At 36.9% G+C, this 22,292-nt stretch overlaps 1 protein-coding gene across 8 annotated transcripts in view; it reads left to right on the top strand.

Moving 5' to 3' along the window:
- Marchf8 (membrane associated ring-CH-type finger 8) overlaps positions 1–22,292 on the top strand; it is a 124,074-nt gene that overhangs the window by 77,973 nt on the left and 23,809 nt on the right. For all 8 annotated transcript variants that reach the window (XM_078042372.1, XM_078042364.1, XM_078042382.1 and 5 more), the window contains one exon: positions 15,765–15,815. In XM_078042372.1, the coding sequence (XP_077898498.1) occupies positions 15,789–15,815 (27 nt within the window). In that variant the 5' untranslated portion in view covers positions 15,765–15,788. The remainder of the gene's footprint in view (positions 1–15,764; positions 15,816–22,292) is intronic.

Below are 22,292 nucleotides of genomic sequence, written 5' to 3'. Positions count from 1 at the left end.
CAACCTCAAGCATCAACCTTCATCAGAATTGAGCAACTCAGATGAAGGCACAGTGATTGGTTTCAAGAAGATGGTGGGCTGAAGGCTGATGCAAGTGGGGTGACATCTGCACAAGGAGACTAGAAAGACTGAGTATAAGGCACTCTAGTATTTCTTTTAAGATGTATCTGCTCAAGATGAATTCTGTGAGTTTTTGTTTTTCTAGGAATATTTTTATTTCATCTCTGTTTTTAAAGGTAGTTTTTGTTGGATACAATAATCTTGGTTGCTGTTTTCTTCTTTCATCTTCTTTATGGCATTCTGTTAACTTATGGCTTTTATAGTTTTTGATGAAATTTCAACACCACAGAATTCGCCAAATCTCCCCTTTTAGTATTTTTTTCTTTTTCCCCCCAGCTATATTGATTTGATATGTCAAATGTGAATCTCTTTGCTTTTATCTTCCACTACAGTTTTATCCAACTTCTTAGATGTATAGTTTCATGATTACATCAACTTTTGAAAGTTTTCAGCCATTATAATTTTTAATATTTTTTCTCTCTTTCTCCTTTCTACTTGCTAGTCCCATTATGTATATATTGGGGCACTTAATCATGCCCCACATTTCTCTAAGGATCTATTTTTCTTCATTCTTTTTGCCCTCTTTTCCTCAGATTGAATAATCTCTAATGGTACTTCAGCTTTACTGATTCTTTCACTCTGTAGTTTAAATATTCTGTGAATTCCTATAGTGAATTTTTTATTTCAATTATTTTACTTTTCAATTTCATATTTTCTGATATTCCATTCGTACAACTTCTGACATTTTAGTGCTATAGTCATTTATTAGATAATGTCATCATATTTCTTTGCTTCTTAAGTATTGCTTTCTTTACTTGTATGAACATATTTGTGATAACTATACCGATACCTTAATATGCTAATAAATCCAATATCTAGGCCTTCAAGAAAAGTTTGTTTTACTTGCCATTTTGTTGTAAGTTCTTTAAAACTAAATATTTTATTTCCAGCACTGCATAAAACAAAACAAAAAAAGCTAAATAGTTTAAATAAAGTTTCCAGCAACTCTGTATTACTACCACCAGGAGGTTGGTTGTTTGTTGATTTGGCTGGACTGTATGGTTATGTCTATTCACAATATGTCCTCTGATGTTGCTTCCCAGAGAGTACAGCCTTGGATATAAAAATCTTTGAGTTGGGATGATGATGTTTTTAGCAGTGCTGTCTTTGAAGTCTCTTTCTGATCTCTCTGTTTTCTTTGTTGGTATTATATCTGCTTTTAGTGTCTACTAATTTCTGGATGATTGCACTGTTCTTTCTGATAGTTCTCTGGGTCACAAAATGCTCCAGAGTGTGTGTGATTCAGATAAATTCTGATCTCTTTATAATGGCTGTTTTTGAGGCCAATTTGTAGGGTTTTCTCTAAATTCAGGGCTCTTCTTAGTGGTCTCTTTTTCTGGCTTTCTGTCATATATTTGTGATTGGTTTATGTTTAGTTTGTTGTTCTTGTGGACCTACTCTTTTTCTTGTATTTGCTTACCACTAAAAGTTTTTATAATGCACAGGGCAGAAAGGGGTCTTAGTCCTTCTTGGCAGTTGCTTTCCTCATGGCAGCTAGGATGTTGTTCAGCTCCTCTTGCTTCCTTCATGGATGTGTGTCTCTTACCCTTTTCTATTTGTCCTTGGAGACCTTGAGCAGCTCCATGGTGCACTGCTTAGATGGGGAACAGCCACACAGCTTTTGGTTCATGCCCCACATGAACTTGTGTTTGGTGAGGCACACGTGTTGGCAACTGTGTATTGTCTTCTGACTTTCTTGGTTATCTTTTGGCCCTTATTGAGGTCCATAGTGATGGGAAATCAACTACTCTTCAGTGGCTTCTGTGGTGGAACAAACACCCTTGTTTTTGATAGCATCTTTAGGCTGAACTTCCATATCCTCTTTTTTTATTTTTAAAAATTTTTATTTATTGATGGACTTTTATTTATTTTTTATTTATTTGTATGTGGTGCTGAGAATTGAAACCAATACCTCACACATGGGTGAGGCAAGTGCTCCCTCACTTGCCTCACCCTCCCAGCCCCACATCCTCTTTTTCAAATAATGTACATTTAGACAGACTTTAGCAGCTTTCTGTTCTCTGAAACTGCCTTTCTACCTTTGCAAACTGTGAGTTTTAGTTTAAGAGCTACAGCATACAGAGGATACAGTGGTCCTCATGTCTTGGAGTGACACACCTAATGAGCAACATTCTGGTGGGCAGTATCTTGTGGTTTTTTTGGCTCACCTTTTGGTATATATAGGATCTCTGCCCTGCCAACATGTTGGGTTGAACACATTGGGGACCTCATTATTCTCTTCCTACCTTATGCCTGGGGTAGAACTTCTGCATTGTCTAATGGGAATGTAACAGAGGAAGGGAGCCCAAACTTTTTTTTAATTGATTTAAAAATGACAGCAGAATGCATTACAATTCTTATTACACATATACAGCACATTTTTTCATATCTCTGGTTGTATATAAAGTATTTTTACACCAATTTGTGTCTTCATACATGTACTTTGGATAATGATGTCTATCTCATTCCACCATCCTTGATAATCCCCTGCTCCCTCCCTTTCCCTCCCACCCCTCTGCCCTATCTAGAGTTTGTCTATTCCTCCCATGCTCCCCCTCCCTATCCTACTATGAATCAGCCTCCTTATATCAGAAAAAAACGTCTGCATTTGTTTTTTTGGGATTGGCTAACTTTACTTAGCACTATCTTGTCCAACGCCATCCATTAACTGAAAATGCCGTGATTTTTTTTATTAGTTGCTCAAGACAATACAGTGATCTTGACATATCATACATTTGATTCAAACGGTATGATTTTATTCTCTTTTATTGCTGAGTAAAATTCCATTGTGTATATATGCCACATTTTTTTTATCCATTCATCTACTGAATGGCATCTAGGTAGGCTCCATAGTTTAGCTATTGTGAATTGTGCTGCTATAAACATTGATGTGGCTGTGTCCCTATGGTATGCTGATTTTAAGTCCTTTGGGTATAGTCTGAGGAGAGGGATAGCTGGGTCAAATGATGGTTCCATTCCCAGATTTCCAAGAAATCTTCATACTGCTTTTTATATTGACTGTACCAATTTGCAGTCCCACCAGTGGTGTGTGACTGTACCTTTTCCCCACATCCTCGTCAATACTTATTGTTGTTTGTCTTCATTATAGCTGACTGGAGTGAGGTGATATCTTAGAGTAGTTTTGATTTGCATTTTTCTAATTGCTAGAGTTGTTGAACATTTTTTCATATATTTGTTGATTGATTGTATATCCTCTTCTGAGAAGTGCCTATTCAGGTCCTTGGCCCATTTATTGATTGGGTTATTTGTTTTTTTGGTGCTTAGCTTTTTGACTTCTTTATATACCCTAGAGATTAGTGCTCTATCTGATGTGTGAGGGGCAAAAATTTACAAATAAATGACCTTACACTACATCTCAAAGCCCTAGAAAAAGAAAAACAAATCAACAGCAAAAGCAGTAGAAGGCAAAAAATAATTAAAATTAGAGCTGAAATCAATGAAATTGAAACAAAAGAAACAGTTGAAAAAATTGACAAAACAAAAAATTGCTTCTTTGAAAAAATAAATAAAATCGACAGACCTTTAGCTAAGCTAAAGAAGAGAAAAAGAGAGAAAACTCAAATTACCAGCCTATATGTGACAAAAAAGGTAATATCACAACAGACACTACAGAAATACAGAGAATAATTAGAAATTATTTTGACAAAATATAGCATTCTTTCATGTTCAAAACATTAGAAAAACTAGGGATAACAGGAACATATCTCAACATTGTAAAGGCTATCTACACTAAGCCTCAGGCCAACATCTTTCTAAATGAAATGGAGAAAAATTAAAGACATTCCCTCTAAAAACAGGAACAGGACAGGATGCCCTCTTTCACCACTTGGCAACATCATTCTTGAAACACTGGCCAGAGCCATTAGACAGACGAAAGAAATTAAAGGGATATGTATAGGAAAGAAGAATTTAAATTTGTATTGTTTGCTGACGATATGGTTCTATACCTAGAAGACCCAAAAACTCCACCAGAAAACTGCTAGAACTAGTAAATGAATTCAGCAAAGTGTCAGGATATAAAATCAACACCCATAAATCAAAGTCATTTATGTATATCAGTGACAAATCCTCTGAGAAGGAAATGAGAAAAACTACTCCATTTACAGTAGCCTAAAAAAAAAATTATTGAGAATCAATGAAAGAGGTGAAAGATCTATACAACAGAAACTACAGGTCCCTAAAGAAAGAAATCAAAGAAGACCTTAGAAGATGGAAAGATCTACCTTGCTCTTATATAGGCAGAATTAATATTATCAAAATGACCATACTGCCAAATGCACTATACAGATTTAATGCAATTCCAATCAAAATCCCAATGGCATTCTTCATAGAAATAGAAAAAGCAATCAGGAAATTCATTTAGGAAAATAAGAGACCCAGAATAGTTAAAGCAATCCTTAGCAGGAAGAGTAAAGCAGGTGGCATCACTATACCAGATCTTAAACTATACTACAGAGCAATAGTAATTAAAACAGCATGGTCTTGGCACCAAACCAGACTGGTAGACCAATGGTACAAAATAGAGGACACAGAGACTAACCCACAAAATTACAATTACCTTATATTAGACAAAGGTGCCAAAAACATGCATTGGAGAAAAGATAGCCTCTTCAGCATACGGTGCTGGAAAATCTGGAAATCTATATGCAACTGAGAGTGGGAGAAGTAAGGAGGTACTAGGTTGCAACTCAGAAGTCACAGATTGTCACTGTTCTACTGAGTTAAGTAGATTTTTTTCAATAGTTCAGTTTTTTTGTATCTTTGAAATTAAGTGTGCTTTCTTAGTTTTGTTTTTGCCTTTATGTATATTTACCTAGAAAACAGAAGGTAAGAAAAACATCTAACCATTAAGAGCAATCTCCTTTATGCTTCAAGATAGGATGTGCATGATTAATATCACTATTCATTGCCGCTTCCCTCCCCCTACGTCTTTTATTCTCTGTACCTTTTCCTTCCAGCTCTTGTACTTTCTCTCATGGGCTCCTGAACTCTCTTACTTGGGCAATTTCCTCTCACCCATTTATTTTCCCTGCATTTATTTGAGATACGGAGCACAAATTTTTAGAGTGCCTTTTGTTTTATCTTGGTCTTAATGAGTATATCTCTATGTACTTTTCAAGTGCTGGCACATCTTCAGGTACTTGATTTGAAATTTTTAAAAAATATTTATTTTTTTATTGTGGTTGGGCACAATATTTATTTATTTATTTTTAGTGGTGCTGAGAATCAAATCCAGGGCCCTGCACTTGCTAGACAAGGCCAAGCTGTGTTTGGGTAATGACTGATGTTCCCTGGCTTCATGTACTATCTTCTGTATTGGGAAAGCAGAATCCTTAGAAGCAGACGTGGAGAGGCTGTCATGACAAGAACTTTAAATTAGAAAAGAAGCTCAGTGTGGGTGGCAATGGACTGGACCCTGACTCTAGAAGGACAAGCAGCTACCTGGAATGACTTCTTTGAGGCCCAGAGACTCAAGTGCCAGGTGATGGAGTGGCAGGCTGCCACTGGGACTGAGTTCAGGGGAATGGGACTGATGAGCTGTCAGGGGCATTGAAGAAGCTGGAAAGGACCTCACAGACCTGGCTGATGGAACTCAGTGAAACCCATGCTCTTCCTCTGGAAACAGCCAGCAGTTTTTGTTCTCTATTTGTGTACATTCATTGCTGCCCCACTCTCCCACATCTTTTGTTCTCTGTACCTTCTCCCTCCAGCTCTTGTACTCTCTCTCATGGGCTCATGAACTCTCTTACTTGGGCAATTCCCTCCCCCCCATTTATTTTTCCTGAGTTTATTTGAGATATGGAGCACACATTTTTAGAGTGCCTTTTGTTTTATCTATGGTCTTAATGAGTATATCTCTGTGTACTTTTTAAGTGCTTGCACATCTTCAGATATTTTATTTGAATTTTTTTTCACTATGTCTCCAAACTTATTGAAAGTTTGGAAAATAGTTATAGTAACATTTCGATGTCCTTTTTTGCTCATTTTTGCATGTGTTCCAATTTCAGTTGAGTAGTTTCTTCTCTTCATATATCTGGTTTAAAGCGTTTCCAATGCATATAATATTGCAAAGTTCTTATATGATTGAATAAGTAGCTAAATTAATAACACTTTTTAAATTTAAAGTGAAACATAATTTTACTTGAAAGAATTACTAATAGTTAAACTATAGTTATTCTGACATGGGCAGACTTTTTCTCAACAGTGAAATTTTCACTTCAAGGAGAACAACTGATGATTTTTGTTACTAATGATAAAACTCAAGTTTTCCCAACAAAACTTAGAATTTTGGAAACATCACTAAGTATCTTTCGATGACTGGATTATTTTTTTTAAAATTGCATATAATGAAATGTGTTGATATTTGGAAAATTTATGTAACTATAAATGAGCTAGTAATTTCTACATGGATATGAGATGTCCCCCAGAAGCCCTTCTATCAATGCAGTAATGTTTGGAGGTAAAGTGATTGGATTGTGAGTGATAAAACCTAATCAATCCATCCTAATTTCAGTGGACTAACTGGATGGTAACTGTAGGCAAGTGGGGAGTGACTGGAGGAGGTGAGTCACTTGGCATATAACCCACTGATGGGTGCATCTCCTCTGAAGCCCCTGTCCCCCACTCTCTTTGCTTCTTGGCTATCATGAATGGTGTGGTGTTCCTCTACCTTGCCCTTCTCCATGATGTTCTACTTTACCTTGGGCTCAGAGGAATGAACTTGGCTGACCATGGACTAAAACTCTGAAACCATGAGCAAAAATAAATTCTTCCTCCTCTAAGTCATTCTTATTAGGTATTTTGATAATAGTAACAGCTGTCTAACACAGTGGCCAAAGAATAATATTATAAAATCATGAATGTTTAAGAGATTAATTCAAAGTTCAGGATAGACCAGATGATATTTAATGCAATAGATACTAAAAGTTCATGGATAACATCTCAGAGTTCACCTTGTGTCTGATCACTTATTCTGTGTTTTTGTGTCAAAGAATAATATCTATGGTCTTTCAAATAGCTACTGGGATATACCTCCTTTTCTAAATATATAACATAAGGCTGGATTTTCTTCATTTTTCAAATTTTCTTCGTTCTTTCATTTTGTTCAAAGTGTTTGGGAGGAAACCATTCTTCTATAGCCTCCTTGGTTTAAGACTGGTGGCTTGTGAAGCAAACTGAAAAAAGAGAATATTAGGGGTAAAAAGTTCATCCATGTGCATACAGGAGCTCATAGAGAAGTAGTTTGCTAAGTGGTTACAGTTAGAGGCTTCTATAACTGATGTAATAGGAGGGGGAAGAAAAAACATTCATGGTAGAGACAAATGAGTATCATTAGGAAAAACAAATGGGTTTCTAGGAGAACAAATTAGAAGTTAAAAAAGCTTGTGATGATGTTTGCAAGTAATGTTTTTCTCCTTCTTCAAGGCCATAAAACTTTCCCGAGAAGGGGGAGTTATGGCGGGTTAGTAAACTTTCCAAGAGGGAATTAACGGTAGCCTCATTTACTAGAAATTTTTGCCTTTTGTTAAGTGAGGGCAGTATGGAGAAGGCTTCTCTCTGCATCTATCAAATCTTAAATGTCTTCTGCTTAAAATAATTTCCATACCAACTCTAGCTTTCCATGTGGGTCCTCACAAAATCAGCATATCAGAAGAGATTGAATGCACAAGCAGATACTAGAATCCAGCTGTTTTCTGTTAGTTACATGACAATGAGATTTACAAAATTAAGGAATAATGCCATTTTCTAACTTAAATTTTTGTTTGAGAAGATAATTTTTTCCAATGTTTATTTTTATTAGCTGAATTTATTATTGTTAATGCTAAGTGAGTTCAGATATGTATATTTATTTTACATTGCAGATTTAATTCTAATCCAGCATATATCAATAAATATAACTTATACACATAAACTAAAGATTTGAGAGACCCTTGATAATTTTTATAATTTAAAATAGTCCTTGAGACCAAAAAGTCTGAGACTTCTGATATATTCCTTTCCTTTGCGTGGTCCCAATATAAATGTTTTACTTCCTGGCATTACATCAATGTTCCAGGCTGAATGAAGGGGGAGGAATTCCAGATAAATGGCCATTGGTTTTATCAGGAAAGCAAAATGTTTTCTCAGAAAGCCTCTAGTTAATATCTTTTTTAAAAAAAATTATTCTAATTTGTTATATATGACAGCAGAATGCATTACAATTCATATTACATATAGAACACAATTTTTCCTATCTGTGGTTGTACACAATGTAGATTCACACCATTGTGTCTTCATAGATACACTTAGAGTAATTATGTTCATCTCGTTTCACTGCCTTTCCTACCTCCATGCCCCTCCTTTCTCCTCCCTGCCCTTTGCCCTATCTAGAGTATGTCTACTCCTCCCATGCTCCCCCTCCATCCGTATTATGAATCAGCATTCTATATCAGAGAAAACATTTAGCATTTGTTTTTTTGGGATTGGCTAACTTTTATTTAGCATTATATTCCCCCAGCTCCATCCATTTACCTGCAAATGCCATGATTTTATTCTCTTTTAATGCTAAGTAATATTCCATCGTGTATATATACCTAATTTTCTTTATCCATTCATCTACTGAAGGGCATCTAGGTTGGTTACATAGTTTAGCTATTGTGAATTGTGCTGCTATAAACATTGATATGGCTGTGTCCCTGTAGTATGCTGTTTTTAAGTCCTTTGGGTATAGACAAAGGAAAGGGGTAGCTGAGTCAAATGGTGGTTCCATTCCCAGTTTTCCAAGGAGTCTCCATACTGCTTTCCAGATTGGCTGCACCAATTTGCAGTCCCACCAGCAGTGTATGAGTGCGCCTTTTTCCCCACATCCTCGTCAACACTTATTGTTGTTTGTGTTTATAATGGCTGCCATTCTGACTGGAATGAGACGAAATCTTAGTAGTTTTGATTTGCATTTCTCTAATTGCTAGAGATGTTGAACATTTTTTCATAATATCTGTTGATTGATCATATATCACCTTCTGAGAAGTGTCTGTTCAGTTCCTTGGCCCATTTTTTGATTGGGTTATTTGTTTTTATTGATGTTAAGAGTTTTGGGTTCTTTATATACCCTAGAGATTAGTGTTGTATGATAGATACTGATGTGTGTATGGTAGAAATTTGCTCCCATTCTGTAGACTCTCTATTCACCTCACAGATTATTGTTTCTTTTGCTAAGAAGAAGCTTTTTAGTTTGAATCCATCCCATTTATTGATTCTTGTTTTTAATTCTTGTGCTATAGGAGTCTTATTAAGGAAGGTGGGGCCTAATCTGACATCATGGAAATTTGGGCCTGCTTTTTTTTTCTAGTAGACAGTGTCTCTGGTTTAATTCCTACACCCTCTATCCACTTTGAGTTTTGTGCTTGGTGAGGATAGGGGTTAAATTAATTTTGTTGCATATGGATTTCCAGTTTTCCCAGCACCATTTGTTGAAGAGGCTATCTTTTCTCCAATATATGTCTTGGCGCCTTTGTCTAACAGAAGAGAACTGTAATTATGTGGGTTTGTCTCTGTGTCTTCTATTCTGTACCATTGATCTACAAGTCTATTTTGGTGCCAATACCATGCTGTTTTTGTTATTATTGCTCTGTAGTCTGGTATAGTGATGCTACCTGCCTCACTCTTCTTGCTAAGGATTGCTGTAGCTATTCTGGGTCTCTTATTTTTCCAGATGAATTTCATGATTGCTTCTTCTGTTTCTATGAGGAATGTCATTGGGATTTTGATTGGAATTGCATTAAATTTGTATAGTGCTTTTGGTAGTATGGTCATTTTGACAATATTAATTCTGCCTATACAGAACAAGGGAGATCTTTCCATCTTCTAAGGTCTTCTTTACTTTCTTTTTTTAGCGTTCTGTGGTTTTAATTGTAGTGATCTTTCACCTCTTTTGTTGATTCCCAAGGATTTTATTTTCTTTTGAGGCTATGTAAATGGGGTAGTTTTTCTCATTTCCCTTTCAGAGGATTTGTCACTGATGTACGGAAATGCCTTTAATTGATGGATGTTGATTTTTTATCCTGCTACTTTGCTGAATTCATTTACTAATTCTAGAAGTTTTCTGGTGGAATTTTTTGATCTACTAAGTATAGAATCATTTGTTGGCAAATAGTGCTAATTTGAGTTCTTCTTTTTCTATCTGTATCTCTGTAATTTCTTATGTCTTGTCTAATTGCTTTGGCAAGAGTTTCAAGAACTAAAGTGGTGAAAGAGGCATCCCTGTCTTGTTTCAGTTTTAGAGGAATGCTTTCAATTTTTCTTCATTTAGAATGATGTTGGCCTGGGGCTTAACATAGATAGCTTTGACAATGTTGAGATATATTCCTGTTATCCCTAGTTTTTCTAGAGTTTCGAACATGAAAGGGTGCTGTATTTTGTTGAATGTTTTTTCTGCAATTATTGAGATGATCATATGATTATTATCTTTAAGAATATTAAAGCAATATTAATATATTGCTTTGATGAATTACATTTATTGATTTCCATATGTTGAACCAACCTTGCATCCCTGGGATGAACCCCATTTGATTGTGGTGCACTATATTTTTGATGTTTTTATATTCAATTTGCCAGAATTTTATTGAGAATTTTTGCATCCATGTTCATTAAAGATATTGATCTGAAGTTTTCTTTTATTGTTGTGTCTTTGTCTGGTTTTGGAATCAGAGTGATATTTGCTTCATAGAATTAGTTTGCAAGTGTTCCCTCTTTTTCTATTTCATGAAATAATTTGAGGAGTATTGGTATTAGTTTTTCTTTGAAGGTCTTGTAGAACTTAGCTGTGTATCTGTCTGGTGCTGGGTTTTTCTTGGTTGGTAGGCTTCTGATGGTGTCTTCTATTTCACTGCTTGAAATTGATCCATTTATCCTGATTCAGTTTGGGTATATCATATGGCTCTAGAAATTTGTCAATGCCTTTGATATTTTTTTATTTTATTGGAGTACAGATTCTCAAAATAGTTTCTAATTATCTTCTGTAGTTCTCTAAGCAGTTGAACTAAGGTTAAATTTTGCTGATTTGGAAAATATTTACAAACTTTCTTGGAAATCAGGTCTCATGACAACTAAGTTCCATGGTGACCACTCTATACTTGGAGGTCAAAATGTTCCCTTTTGGTAAAACTTTATAGCCGTTAATCATTGTGGGCACATTGTGTAAGTTCCTTTGGTGATATTCTAATTAGTCTAGTGTCTTACAGGCATACATTGAATGTTCTGTTAACTTTAACCAAAGAAGAAAGCTTAGTATAAAATGTGTCATGTTTTCAAAGGTCTCTATTTACTGAGAGACTATCCCTATAGACCCATTTTAGTTTACTTGTCTCATGTGGACATGTAAAACATCATTAGTGGGACTGATGAAAAGATGAAATGCCCCTGTTCTTCCACAGAACTTCTCATTGTCCTTGTGATTTGTTAACTTCTTACATTAACAAAACTTTGCTTTCTCACACCCTCAGACAAAGTCTTTCCCAATCTATGTATCTGTTTTCTTATTTTAAAATATTTTTTAGTTGTAGAGGAATATATATATATATTTTATTTTATTTATTTAGTTTTATGTGGTGCTGAGGATATAACCCAGTGCGTCATATGTGTGAAGCAAGCACTCTGCCACTGAGCCACAACCCCAGTCTTATGTATATGTTTTCTGATGGGTTTATTTTTATTAACTAAATTGTGTGCACACTGCCATCTTTCACCCAGAAATCTACTTCTATAATAGTCATGGTTTACTTTAAAAAAATGAATCATAGCCTTTTGTGGATTACTCTTGTCCAGATTTGTAATGAAACTTGCTCCCCAAAGTGTGAGAGTCAACTTGGGAGCTTATTGGAAATGTAGAATCTGCATTCACCAAGACCTCACAAATCACTGTCTACATTTTAGCAAGATCTCTAAATGATGAAGTATACAGAGTTTGAGAATCCCTGATCTAAGAGAAAAGATATATGAGAAAAGGGCATGAGAAAAAGACATTTTATTCTAAGAAGCTCTAGTATTTAATGTGAATGAAAACCACTCACCGAAGAGATATGGAGATGAGAGGAAGCCAAGGAAGTGCCTGTCATCTCCTGGTACCTCCTCTGAGGAAAGCACAGTGAGGCTTCCATTTCTTCCTGGGTCTGACATGGTAGTTCCCATTAAGCAGGAACTGAATGTTTAAAGATCTTATGAAAATAATTTGCTAAGTTTTTTATTACTTGAGCATTAATACTTAGTTTTGCCTTAATAGAACTCTCTTTTCCTGATTCGAGTTCTAGACGTTAATGTTTGACAAACTTTCCTTCTTTTCTTCTCATTAAAAAAATACCATTCTGACCATAGGATGGAATGCTGTCACCCACCCCACCTTGATGTAATTTATGTATGTGCCTTTTCCTCCTCCTTGAATCAAACCCAAATAATGAGAATATCAAAAAGGTCTTCAGAGATTATTTATCTGTTTCCAGGGCCTTGCACATGCTAGGCAAGCACTTTACCATTGAGCTATATCCCTAGCCCTGTATGTGCTTTTTCATGTGATTTTTTCACTTTCTGCGTGTTATCACTTTCTTCATCAAATTCCTGCTTTGAAGGACTTCTGTGGTAATACTGCCATTGGCCCAAGGATGGGGGCAGATTTATTCTTGTCTATATTCTATGCTTCACACAGTTTTTGCATGTAGTAGTTAAATTATAAGTGTGGAATGAATGAATGAATGAATGAATGAATGAATGAATGAATGAATGAATGATTTAAATGAAACCCCAGCATTTGCTTTCTGGAAAATTGCTCTTTTGTGGTTCTGAACAGTTTTTTTTTGTTGTTGTTCAAATACATGGACATTAAATACCAATGTTTATAGGAACAGTGTGTTAGAACCAAATTGTTGAAGTCCTACCTAGTGTTGAAGAAGCAGCCCTAAATATTGGAAGGTTTCAGGCTTTAAAATACTTGTGTCTTCTGGGGCTTGTTTTATTTCTTTTATTTTTCCAGTGTAAAATATTGGTTTTTCTATTGGAAAAAAAAACAGCATAAAAGTTTACATCATAAAATTACATGTGGTAAAGAAACACTTTTAGCTTTCAGTCTGGATTTATGTTATATAGTTTAACAGCTAGTCCTTTCCCCATCCCAATATTTACTTTCTGGAAAAATGAATATCAAACAGGTCTTCAGAGATTATTTATCTATTTCTTAGTGCTGCACATCCTTTTTTAAAATTTCTAGATGGTGTCAAACTGGCTGTTCCTTGTGTTATAGTAGATAATGTAACAGTGGTTGTAATTGGCTTTCTGTATGAATAACCCAAAGTGTACAATATTTTATCTGGTAGTAAGTCACCAGTGGGTTAGCCTTTAAGCAGGGATTCACAACAGTACCCTTATCTATGATATAGTCTTAACACTTGAATGGGACTTTGAATGGTTATAGATTTACCTGTTAAATAGTCAGAGCCTTTCTGTTCCAGTTAGTAAATAATATGACTGAATAAAATTCTTAATCAAACCTGATCCTTTAGTAACAAGTTTTGGTGACATACTCCTAACACTTTGAACATACTTGATGATTTTTTTCTGCTATAATGAACTATTTATCTGGCTAAAGACCAAGAAACACTAAATAGCAGTGCCTAAACAGTTAATGGCAGTGCCCATATTATACATTTAAAGAAACCCATGCTTTTATTTCCTTTCAAATGTATAACATGATGAAGGGGACAGGTTTGGTGGCATATGCCTAAAAGTCAGTGATTTGGGAGGCTGAGGCAGGAGGATTGCAAGTTCAAGGCCAGACTTGTCAGCTTAGCAAAATTGACTCAAAATAAAATTTAAAAAGGGGCTGAGAATGTAGCTCAGTGGTAGAGCACCCCTGTGTTCAAACCCTAGTACCAAAAAAGAAAAAAAAAAAGTAGCTCAGATTTATAAAACAAGGAAACAATATTAAAAGAAAATCAGAATTACACAAACATATTTCTATAAAGACCCCCCAAAACAGCGACAAACAAATAACAACAACAACAAAACATTGTCAGAATAGAAGTGCTCATTAACAGGCTACCTGAGAGATCAGGACATTTTTTTCTTCATCACCATTTTAGGAATAGGCAGCATCCAAAGCCAAGAATCCAAAAACAAAGGTAGTCTATAATTTGTTGGGTCAAGGAGAAAGGGAAAATTCAGACTGTCTTGTTAGTTAGCTTTCATTATCTTCCCTCTGCTTGGTGATTAAGATCAAACCCAGGGCTTTGTGTACACTAGGCAAGTGTTTTACCACTTAGCTACACCCACAAGGGGGGGGGGCTATGTTGTCTTTATTAAGGAGGAATTTGGTGGAGTAGAATCTCCTTCAAAGGAATTTTTCAATGATCCACTAGTTTTTTTTGTATTTCTGATTGACCAAAAATTTTAAGAGAAAATAGATAATTTTAAAGTAAGATCTTCTGTTTCTTTTGCAATAGCTTTTTACTCATTTGGATTTTGAGCAAGAATGAGTGGATTCAAGAAAATTACTTTCTTTTTTAAAAAAAATCAAACTATTTTTAGAATGTCATCTTTTAAAGACAAAGCAATATAGTGTAGAAGATATTGTATTTATTTGCTAGGATTCCCATAACAGAGTTACACAGAGTGGATGGCTTAAACAACAGAAATTCATTTTCTCAGTCTGGAGGTTGGAAGTCTGAGCTCAAGGTATAAGCAGAATTGGATTCTTCTGAGGCTTCTCTTTGGCTTGCAGACAGTTGTCTTTTCCATGTTTTTGCATGGTCTTTCCTCTGTGTGTATCTGTGTCCCATTCTTATAAGGATATTAGTCATATTGAATTTCCTCCCAAATGACCTCACTTTAACTTAATCACCTCTTGAGAGACTCTACCATCTGTCACATTGTGAAGTATTGGAAGTTACAACTTCAATATATGAATTTGGGGGAGGAGAAATACAAGTTAGCTGATAATTTGTCAGGGAGGTAGGAGATTATTTAGGAAGGTCCCATGAAGATAAATGAAGAGAATCTAAACTAAGGTATTGATAATAAAAATGGAAATGAGATTTGAGATTTAGAATCCTTAAGGAGCCAGTAATTTGATATTAGACTGAATGTGGAGGAATCTGAGAGAGAGGGGGCAGTGTCCTTCCTGGATTTCTGCTCTAGGAGAAGGAACAGACTTGAGGGAGATCTGAGCAGTGTGATATATCTTTTGAGTACCTAGCACTTTGACAGTCATATGACCCAGGTGGGATCAACTCTGGGGACATCCTACAATGACTACTTTATAACATGGACTATGTCACATCCACTGTGCATGCAGGTTTCTCATCTTTGAACCTGCCCTTGAATATATCTTATGATAGTCATCACTCTCTTATTATTATAATTGATTTCAAACTCCTGTATTTTCCCTGATAAATTCCTTTAGGGTAAGGCCTACTGTTTTTATTATTTTTTTGCCCAATTCTTCAGTATCCGATAACTGGCTTCACACATCTAGTACATAGTAGAAATAGGTTGTGCTTAGCAAATTCTAGTTACAGGAATAGTGTGTCAGGAGGATTGTTATATTCTTTGCATATTTTAATCAAGGCTCAATATTGAATACCTGTTTGGCTTTCTTGCAGAATGAGAAGACTTTGGGACATTCCATGAGTCATTCAAGCAACATTTCTAAGGTAGAGTACTACAGAAATATATTACTAGTGCCTTGGGACTTTTATATTCTTATACCTTACATGTGTTTATACTCTTGTCTTTTGAAGACATCAAGTTCTTGATACATTTCTGTAATTTGCTTTGGGACTATACTAGGTATTGGCAGTTATGTTTTTCTAGTCCACATACCTCACAGAAACACACTGGTCAGCATACCCACTATTTTCCTGAAGGTATACCAGACCCCTACAGACCCCAGAGACCCCACCTACCCACCTCATGCAGTCAGATGGTTGACAGGCACGCCCTACAGAGCGCACTCCTCCATGCATCTCTGTCATGTCCACTCAGGTCTCTCACATACACTGCCTAGCACCAAGCACTGTGCCCACTTTACACCTCATGCCAAAGTGATTAGATATACCCAAGGCTGCAAGTGGAGCCCCCACCCCTCATTCCATGGGAAACTGTTCTATACATCCTCCCTAGGACCCTTGCCCATCAACTCTAGTAGAGGGACCACCATTGAGCCAACAATGGATTCCAAGCTGGCCCCTAGCCCACCTTCCAAATGTGTCAGACAGGAAGCCCCTTGTGAATGGCCTCCTCCTCTGTCCTGGCTCTCTCTCTGTTTTCTCAGGCCCTTTCCCCTTTCTGGGGTGGGTTGGCAGAGGCTTTGGCTAGTGTGTGTGGAATCATCAATAATCTTTAGTGTTATTTTGGGGGAAGTGACTTGCAAGGGAAACATAGTTTCTTCCAGGAAATCATATTTTTAGGCAGAATAAATCTTAGTCACCAGAGGATTTGTCATCTCAATTAGGAATGCATTGGACTGAAAGTAACACAAAGCTAACTATGGCGAGATAAATATAGCTTTATCTGGTTCAGATGATGAGGTGCTTGGAGGTAGGTAGCTCAGGGCTAAGTTGTTTATAGACATTGCCAGGTATTATGGTTTGGGTCTGGAATGTTCCCCAAAGGCTTATATGCTTAAAGATTTAGACCCTAATAGAGCAGTGTACAGAGGTGAGGCTTTTGACAAATGACTGTATCATGAGGACTCTAACCTCATCAATGGATTAATCTATTTGGTGGGTTAATAATTTGAATGAACCATTGGGAGGTGTTGGACAGTGATGAAAAGATGAATAGTCACCTGAGCTCTCTTTTCAGTGTTCCTTTGGACACTTGTCATTCTCCTGCTTTGCACATGGTCTCACAATGAATGAGAGCTGAGTCTTCAGCACTTTGGCCTTGGCAGGAATAAGAGGAATGACTAAGGAAGGGAGGAGTCTGTCAACTGAGGGACCCTTTTTGGTAGGAAGACTGATGCTTCCCTAACTGGAAGCCCTCTCCAGTACTTGATTTCTGCTTATTTATCTCACTGCCAGAACTGTCTTAGCAGGCCACCTCTCATAGGAAAGTAGCTAGAACAAGGAGGGATTGAGGGTATGGGTTAGTCATCCATGCAGTGGGGTCATCTAGTAGCTTACCAGGAGCATGTCAGCTGCTAGAATGTGACCCAGGAACCATCACCATGCAATGAGCTTGCACCCATGCAGTGCTCCTCTCTCAGCCCAGAAACAGCCCTGGCTGTCTCCTTATGCAGCAAGACATGAAACTGATTCTGACAGGAAGATTTGAACAGTATGATGAAACCTGTCTTACTGCCTCAGATACTCTGAAATAAAGCTACTGTATATGCCATTTTAACTTACTAACTGTATAGATGTTTTCATTAAGATTATCTGATTTTTTTAAACTAAAAGAATCTAGCAAAATATTTTTTTAAATTTTGAGTTGTAGATGGACACAATAACTTTATTTTGTTTATTTATTTTTTATGTGGTGCTGGGGATTGAACCCAGTGCCTCATGAATGCTAGGCAAGCGTTTTACCACTGAGCCACAACCCCAGCCCAAGAATCTAGCAAATGTTCTGTAAGACATTAACTCATCTCTTCTTAGGCATATTTATAATCTAATAACTTGATCTTCTTCTTAATTTTGCATAAAAAGAAAACCCCATAGTGCTTAGCATGACATTGCAGGCCATTTGCATTGTGGTCCTTGGCTTCTGTCCTGAGTTATTCCCCAGACCAGTTCCTTGAGAAGTGGGCTTCACCATGTTGTGTGAATGCTTTTCTTTGAATACTCTCTACTTATACGACCTCTGTTTCTTTTCTCTTGTTCTCCCTTCATCCACAAAACCTGGAGCTCTAGAATGGTGCAGTGGTAGGTCATTACTCTGGATAAAGAATCCAATTTTGCTCTACTACCTTTCAAGGGAGCTAGCAAGTGTTGAAGCACATATGCAGATGAAATGTTAGAGGAAGTTGAACTGCATGTGTTAAACAGAGTGCTTTTTTTTATTAGCTACACATGGCATTACAATGATCTTGGCAATTCATACATTTGAATCAATTTCTCATTTTTCTGATTATACAGATTGCAGAATCACATTGGTCATACCTATATACATACAGCAATCATAATGTATATTCTATTCTGCTGCCCTTCCTATCCCCCCTTCCCCTCCCCTCCCCTCCCATCACTTCTCTCTATCCAATCTAATGTGACACACTTTTTTTTTCTTTTTCTCCTCACAACATCATACATGTATTCTGTATAATGATGAGGGTCTCCTTCCATCTTCCGTGCATCTCCCCTTCTCCCTCCTTTTCCCTCCTACCTCTCTTCCCTATTTAGTGGTAATCTTCTTGTCATGCTCTTCCTCCCTATCCCATTTTGAGACACCCCCCTTATACCAGAGAAGACATTCGGCATTTGTTTTTTAGGGATTGGCTAACTTCACTTAGCATAATCTGCTCTAATGCTATCCATTTCCCTGCAAATGCCATGATCTTGTTATTTTTTACTGCTAACTAATATTCCATCGTGTATAAATGCCACATTTTTTAAATCCATTCATCTATTGAAGGGCATCTAGGTTGGTTCCACAGTCTAGCTATTGTGAATTGTGCTGCTATAAACATTGATGTGGCGTGTCCCTGTAGTATGCTCTTTTTAGGTCTCTTGGGTATAGTCTGTGAAGGGGAATAGCTAGGTCAAATGATGGTTCCACTCCCAGCTTTTCAAGGAATCTCATTCTGGAGGAAGTTATCTTCCCAAATAGTTCATGTGGTTTAGTAACATTTTATTTGAAGGAAAGTTTTTTCCTCTAATTAAAAAAAGCTTGTAAATGACTGATTTAAAATGTCTAGAAATCAGGTTAATGGGCATGGCATGGGGTGTGGATATTCTGACTTGCTTTGGAGGATTGGTTAGGGGGTTACATTGACTGTGGTTTATTAGTCCTGTGACTTTGAGAAAGGTACTTCTCTGAGCTTTAATTTCCTGATGAGTTAATTTATGGTAATAATGCATCTTTAAAGGTTGTTGTGAGTCTTAGAGTTAATATTAGCTCAGACCTGGGCTCTCTTCTTGCACAGAACCAACAAATCTGACTCTTTTCAGATTATGTCAAATCATGGTGATCATTTGGATGGATTGGGTCTGAATAGTCTAGTGGTAGCTGCTATTATTTACTGCTAATCAAGGGCAGAAGCATAAGTGTTATCTTTTCTTCCTGTACACATTTTTATCATGTGCTATCTGTGCCTGGACACTTACTGTGTCCACTGCGTTCCCAGACACTTTTTAGGGTCATAGGAGAATCTCAGAAGCAGTGTGTGCTTTAGAACTCTGTTCACAGAACTTCCAGGGAGCCACTCAATGTGAAATTTTGTCACAAAGTATACCCCTCTGTAACTAAGAGTTACAGAGGCTGTATAAAGTTGTTAGGCTGAACCAGTTCATTGAGGCCAAGGGAAGCTGGGCAGAGGACACTGTGGAAGTTACTTTTTTTTCTTGAAAATCGTAGTTCCTTTTTATTGCAGGATTTGTAAAATGAACCTGCTGGTTTCGACCATTTTTAGGCCATGGCATATAAAATCCTATCTTTAGTATGACAGATGTATTTCAGCAGATTCTTTATACCCTTGAGATAAAAGGTACAAAGAAAGGAGGTCAGAATAAGGACATGTGTTCTATTTCCCAGAATTCTCATTGTATCTCTCAGCAGATTTTTCTTGCAAATTCTCTGCCTCCATATGGGTTCAGCATCTTAGTTGCTCACCTGCAGTCTGTCTTGGATTTCTGCAGTTTACTTCTTGCTGGCAGGATATTAGAGGTTGAAAAGAGGTGAACATAAACCTCAGTCTGTTTCATGGTAGTCTATCTAGATTGGATTTTAGGAGTTCATCAAATTTGTTACCACTCCCTAGTGGCCCTTCCTAGTCACTTAAGTGGTTCATGTTACTTTTCCTTTTTTTTTTTTTTTAATTTTTAACAGAGCACTTATTGCTGCCTAGATGTTTGAATTTATTTTTTTCTGCTGCTGCTTCATCCCACTTAAATTCTGTTGACATAGAGTCACGTTTTGTTTACTCCTAAGCCTTCAGAGCCAAAGATAGGATGTAACCCTGGAGGTTTCCAGCAGTACTGAGTGAATGTTTGCATGGTATTGTTCCAGATGCTTTATACTCAGCCTGTTGTTTTTCCTTCATTGTCACAGCCACCTTCCAGGTCAAGCTTCTTAGCTCCTTTTTAGCTCCCTAAGAATCTGTGTACATTTTGACCACTTTTCTGAAATCCTTCTCTGACTAGCAAACTGTAAATGGAATCCTAACACTTCTCCTTTCTCGCCTTCATGTATTTCATTTTGTTAGCGAAAGTTCCCATCTTCCTACCTTCGTCTGTTAGAGTTAAAGTGATCTGGCACTGGCTGCTTGGAGCCTCGTCCATCTCAGTGTCCCATTGGTCATCAAAATCTAGATGGTTCTGGCAGGTCAGTACTCTATCCATGCATGCATTTTGCACATGTTATTCCCTCTAGTTGAGAATGGATGGCTGACTCTTGTTTTCTTCTTTAAGTCTTGGGCCCCTTAGAGGGGCTTTTCTGGATACCTTTTTCTTAATCTAAATTATCTCACTCATTTGGGTATTACATTTTTTCCCTTTTTAGCACCTGTTACAGTTTATAATGATATTGCAGCAATGTGTACAAAAAATATATTTTTAGAAGTAGCTGTTTGAGGTTGGATGAGCCCCACAGAGGACATGCTCATAGAATGTTGGACATTGGAATGCAATTCCTATTCAGCTCCAACCTTGTCTTCACCTTGCTGAGGGGTGGGACTGCAGAGCCATCTTGGAGCTATATTCTTCAGCTCCATATCCATACCCCACCCAAATTGCATTCATTTCCTGTGCTGTTGCTTAGTGTTTGCTGAAGAACCAACTTAGAATTTTATATATTGTATAATATCTGAAACCACATTTGATTGGTAAGTTTTCCAACCTAAAATTAAAATGTAAAACAAAATGATGGGCAGCATTTATTCCAGGGAGAAAGCAGTGGAATTCTCCAGTGTGGATGTCACCTCCAAGTTCTCTGGCTCTGAGAGTTGTAAGGGCCAGCACCTCTATTGGCTGGTTTTAGAGCTGAGCACAGTTGCCATGTTATACCATGAGTAAAGTGCCTCTGGTTAATCAGATATTCTTGGGTAAAGTTAAACTGAACTTATTTAATGAGCACTTAGAATTATTGTTTTTCTGTTACTTGGCAAGCAAATCTCAATGAATTTGGGCTTTGATTTGTTTAAATTCTTTGAAATACTTTCTAGGTTAGTGCTGCATTTAGACAGTAAAAAGACACAGCAGAATGTCTGTGTCAGGACATCAGGATGGAAACCTGCTACCACTTTGCCTGGAAGCAGACCCGAATGTGGTCATCAAGGCCAGGGTTTGCTTCTCTTTGTTTCTGAATCCAGAGTTGATCAGACAGACTCGGTTACTCAGACTCATAGGTTGCATATAAGGCAGTGTGTATGTTTCTTAATGTGTACTGAAGAAAATGACTATGCCAAAGACAAGAGACTTATTTTCATGCAACAAAAGCAAGAGGAATGAATTGGACTTGCTGGCATCAGGCGGTAGTGACAGCCTGCTTTATCTTCATCACAGGTACTAACCATGTAGCTTCGCTTGCAATCCCAGCAGAGCCTGGTGGGCAATGTTTGCTATTTGTCTCTTATTTTACAAAGTTCATTGATGATATTTTAATAAATTTCTTTCTTCTGATTAGTTACAGCTTAATTTTTTGGCTAAACATTAGGTAAACAATTTTCAAAGTTTAATTTATGGTCTCCTAGAGGTAAAAAAAAGTGAGGCCAAATTTAAAAGAATTTCATAGTGATACTGAGACATTCTTTGCCATTTCTACCTCATTCTCTCACAGATGTATGGTGGAGTTTCCTAAGACTGAGTGACATACAAGATGGTATCTTCTTTTAAACACTATGGAATATGTTCTTGTGTTTTAAGGTGTACTAATGTAGTAAGATTGAGAGTTGTAACTCATATAAGAAAAAGATCTTTGGAGGATTACAATAGTTTAAGAGTGTAAAGGGGTCCTGAGGCTCTGACATGGGCAGT

The sequence above is a fragment of the Ictidomys tridecemlineatus genome, chromosome 1 (assembly GCF_052094955.1).
Source record: "Ictidomys tridecemlineatus isolate mIctTri1 chromosome 1, mIctTri1.hap1, whole genome shotgun sequence".
NCBI classification, from domain to species: Eukaryota; Metazoa; Chordata; class Mammalia; order Rodentia; family Sciuridae; genus Ictidomys; species Ictidomys tridecemlineatus.
Note: the sequence above shows the minus strand (reverse complement) of the source record. Positions and strands in the feature narration are given on the sequence as shown.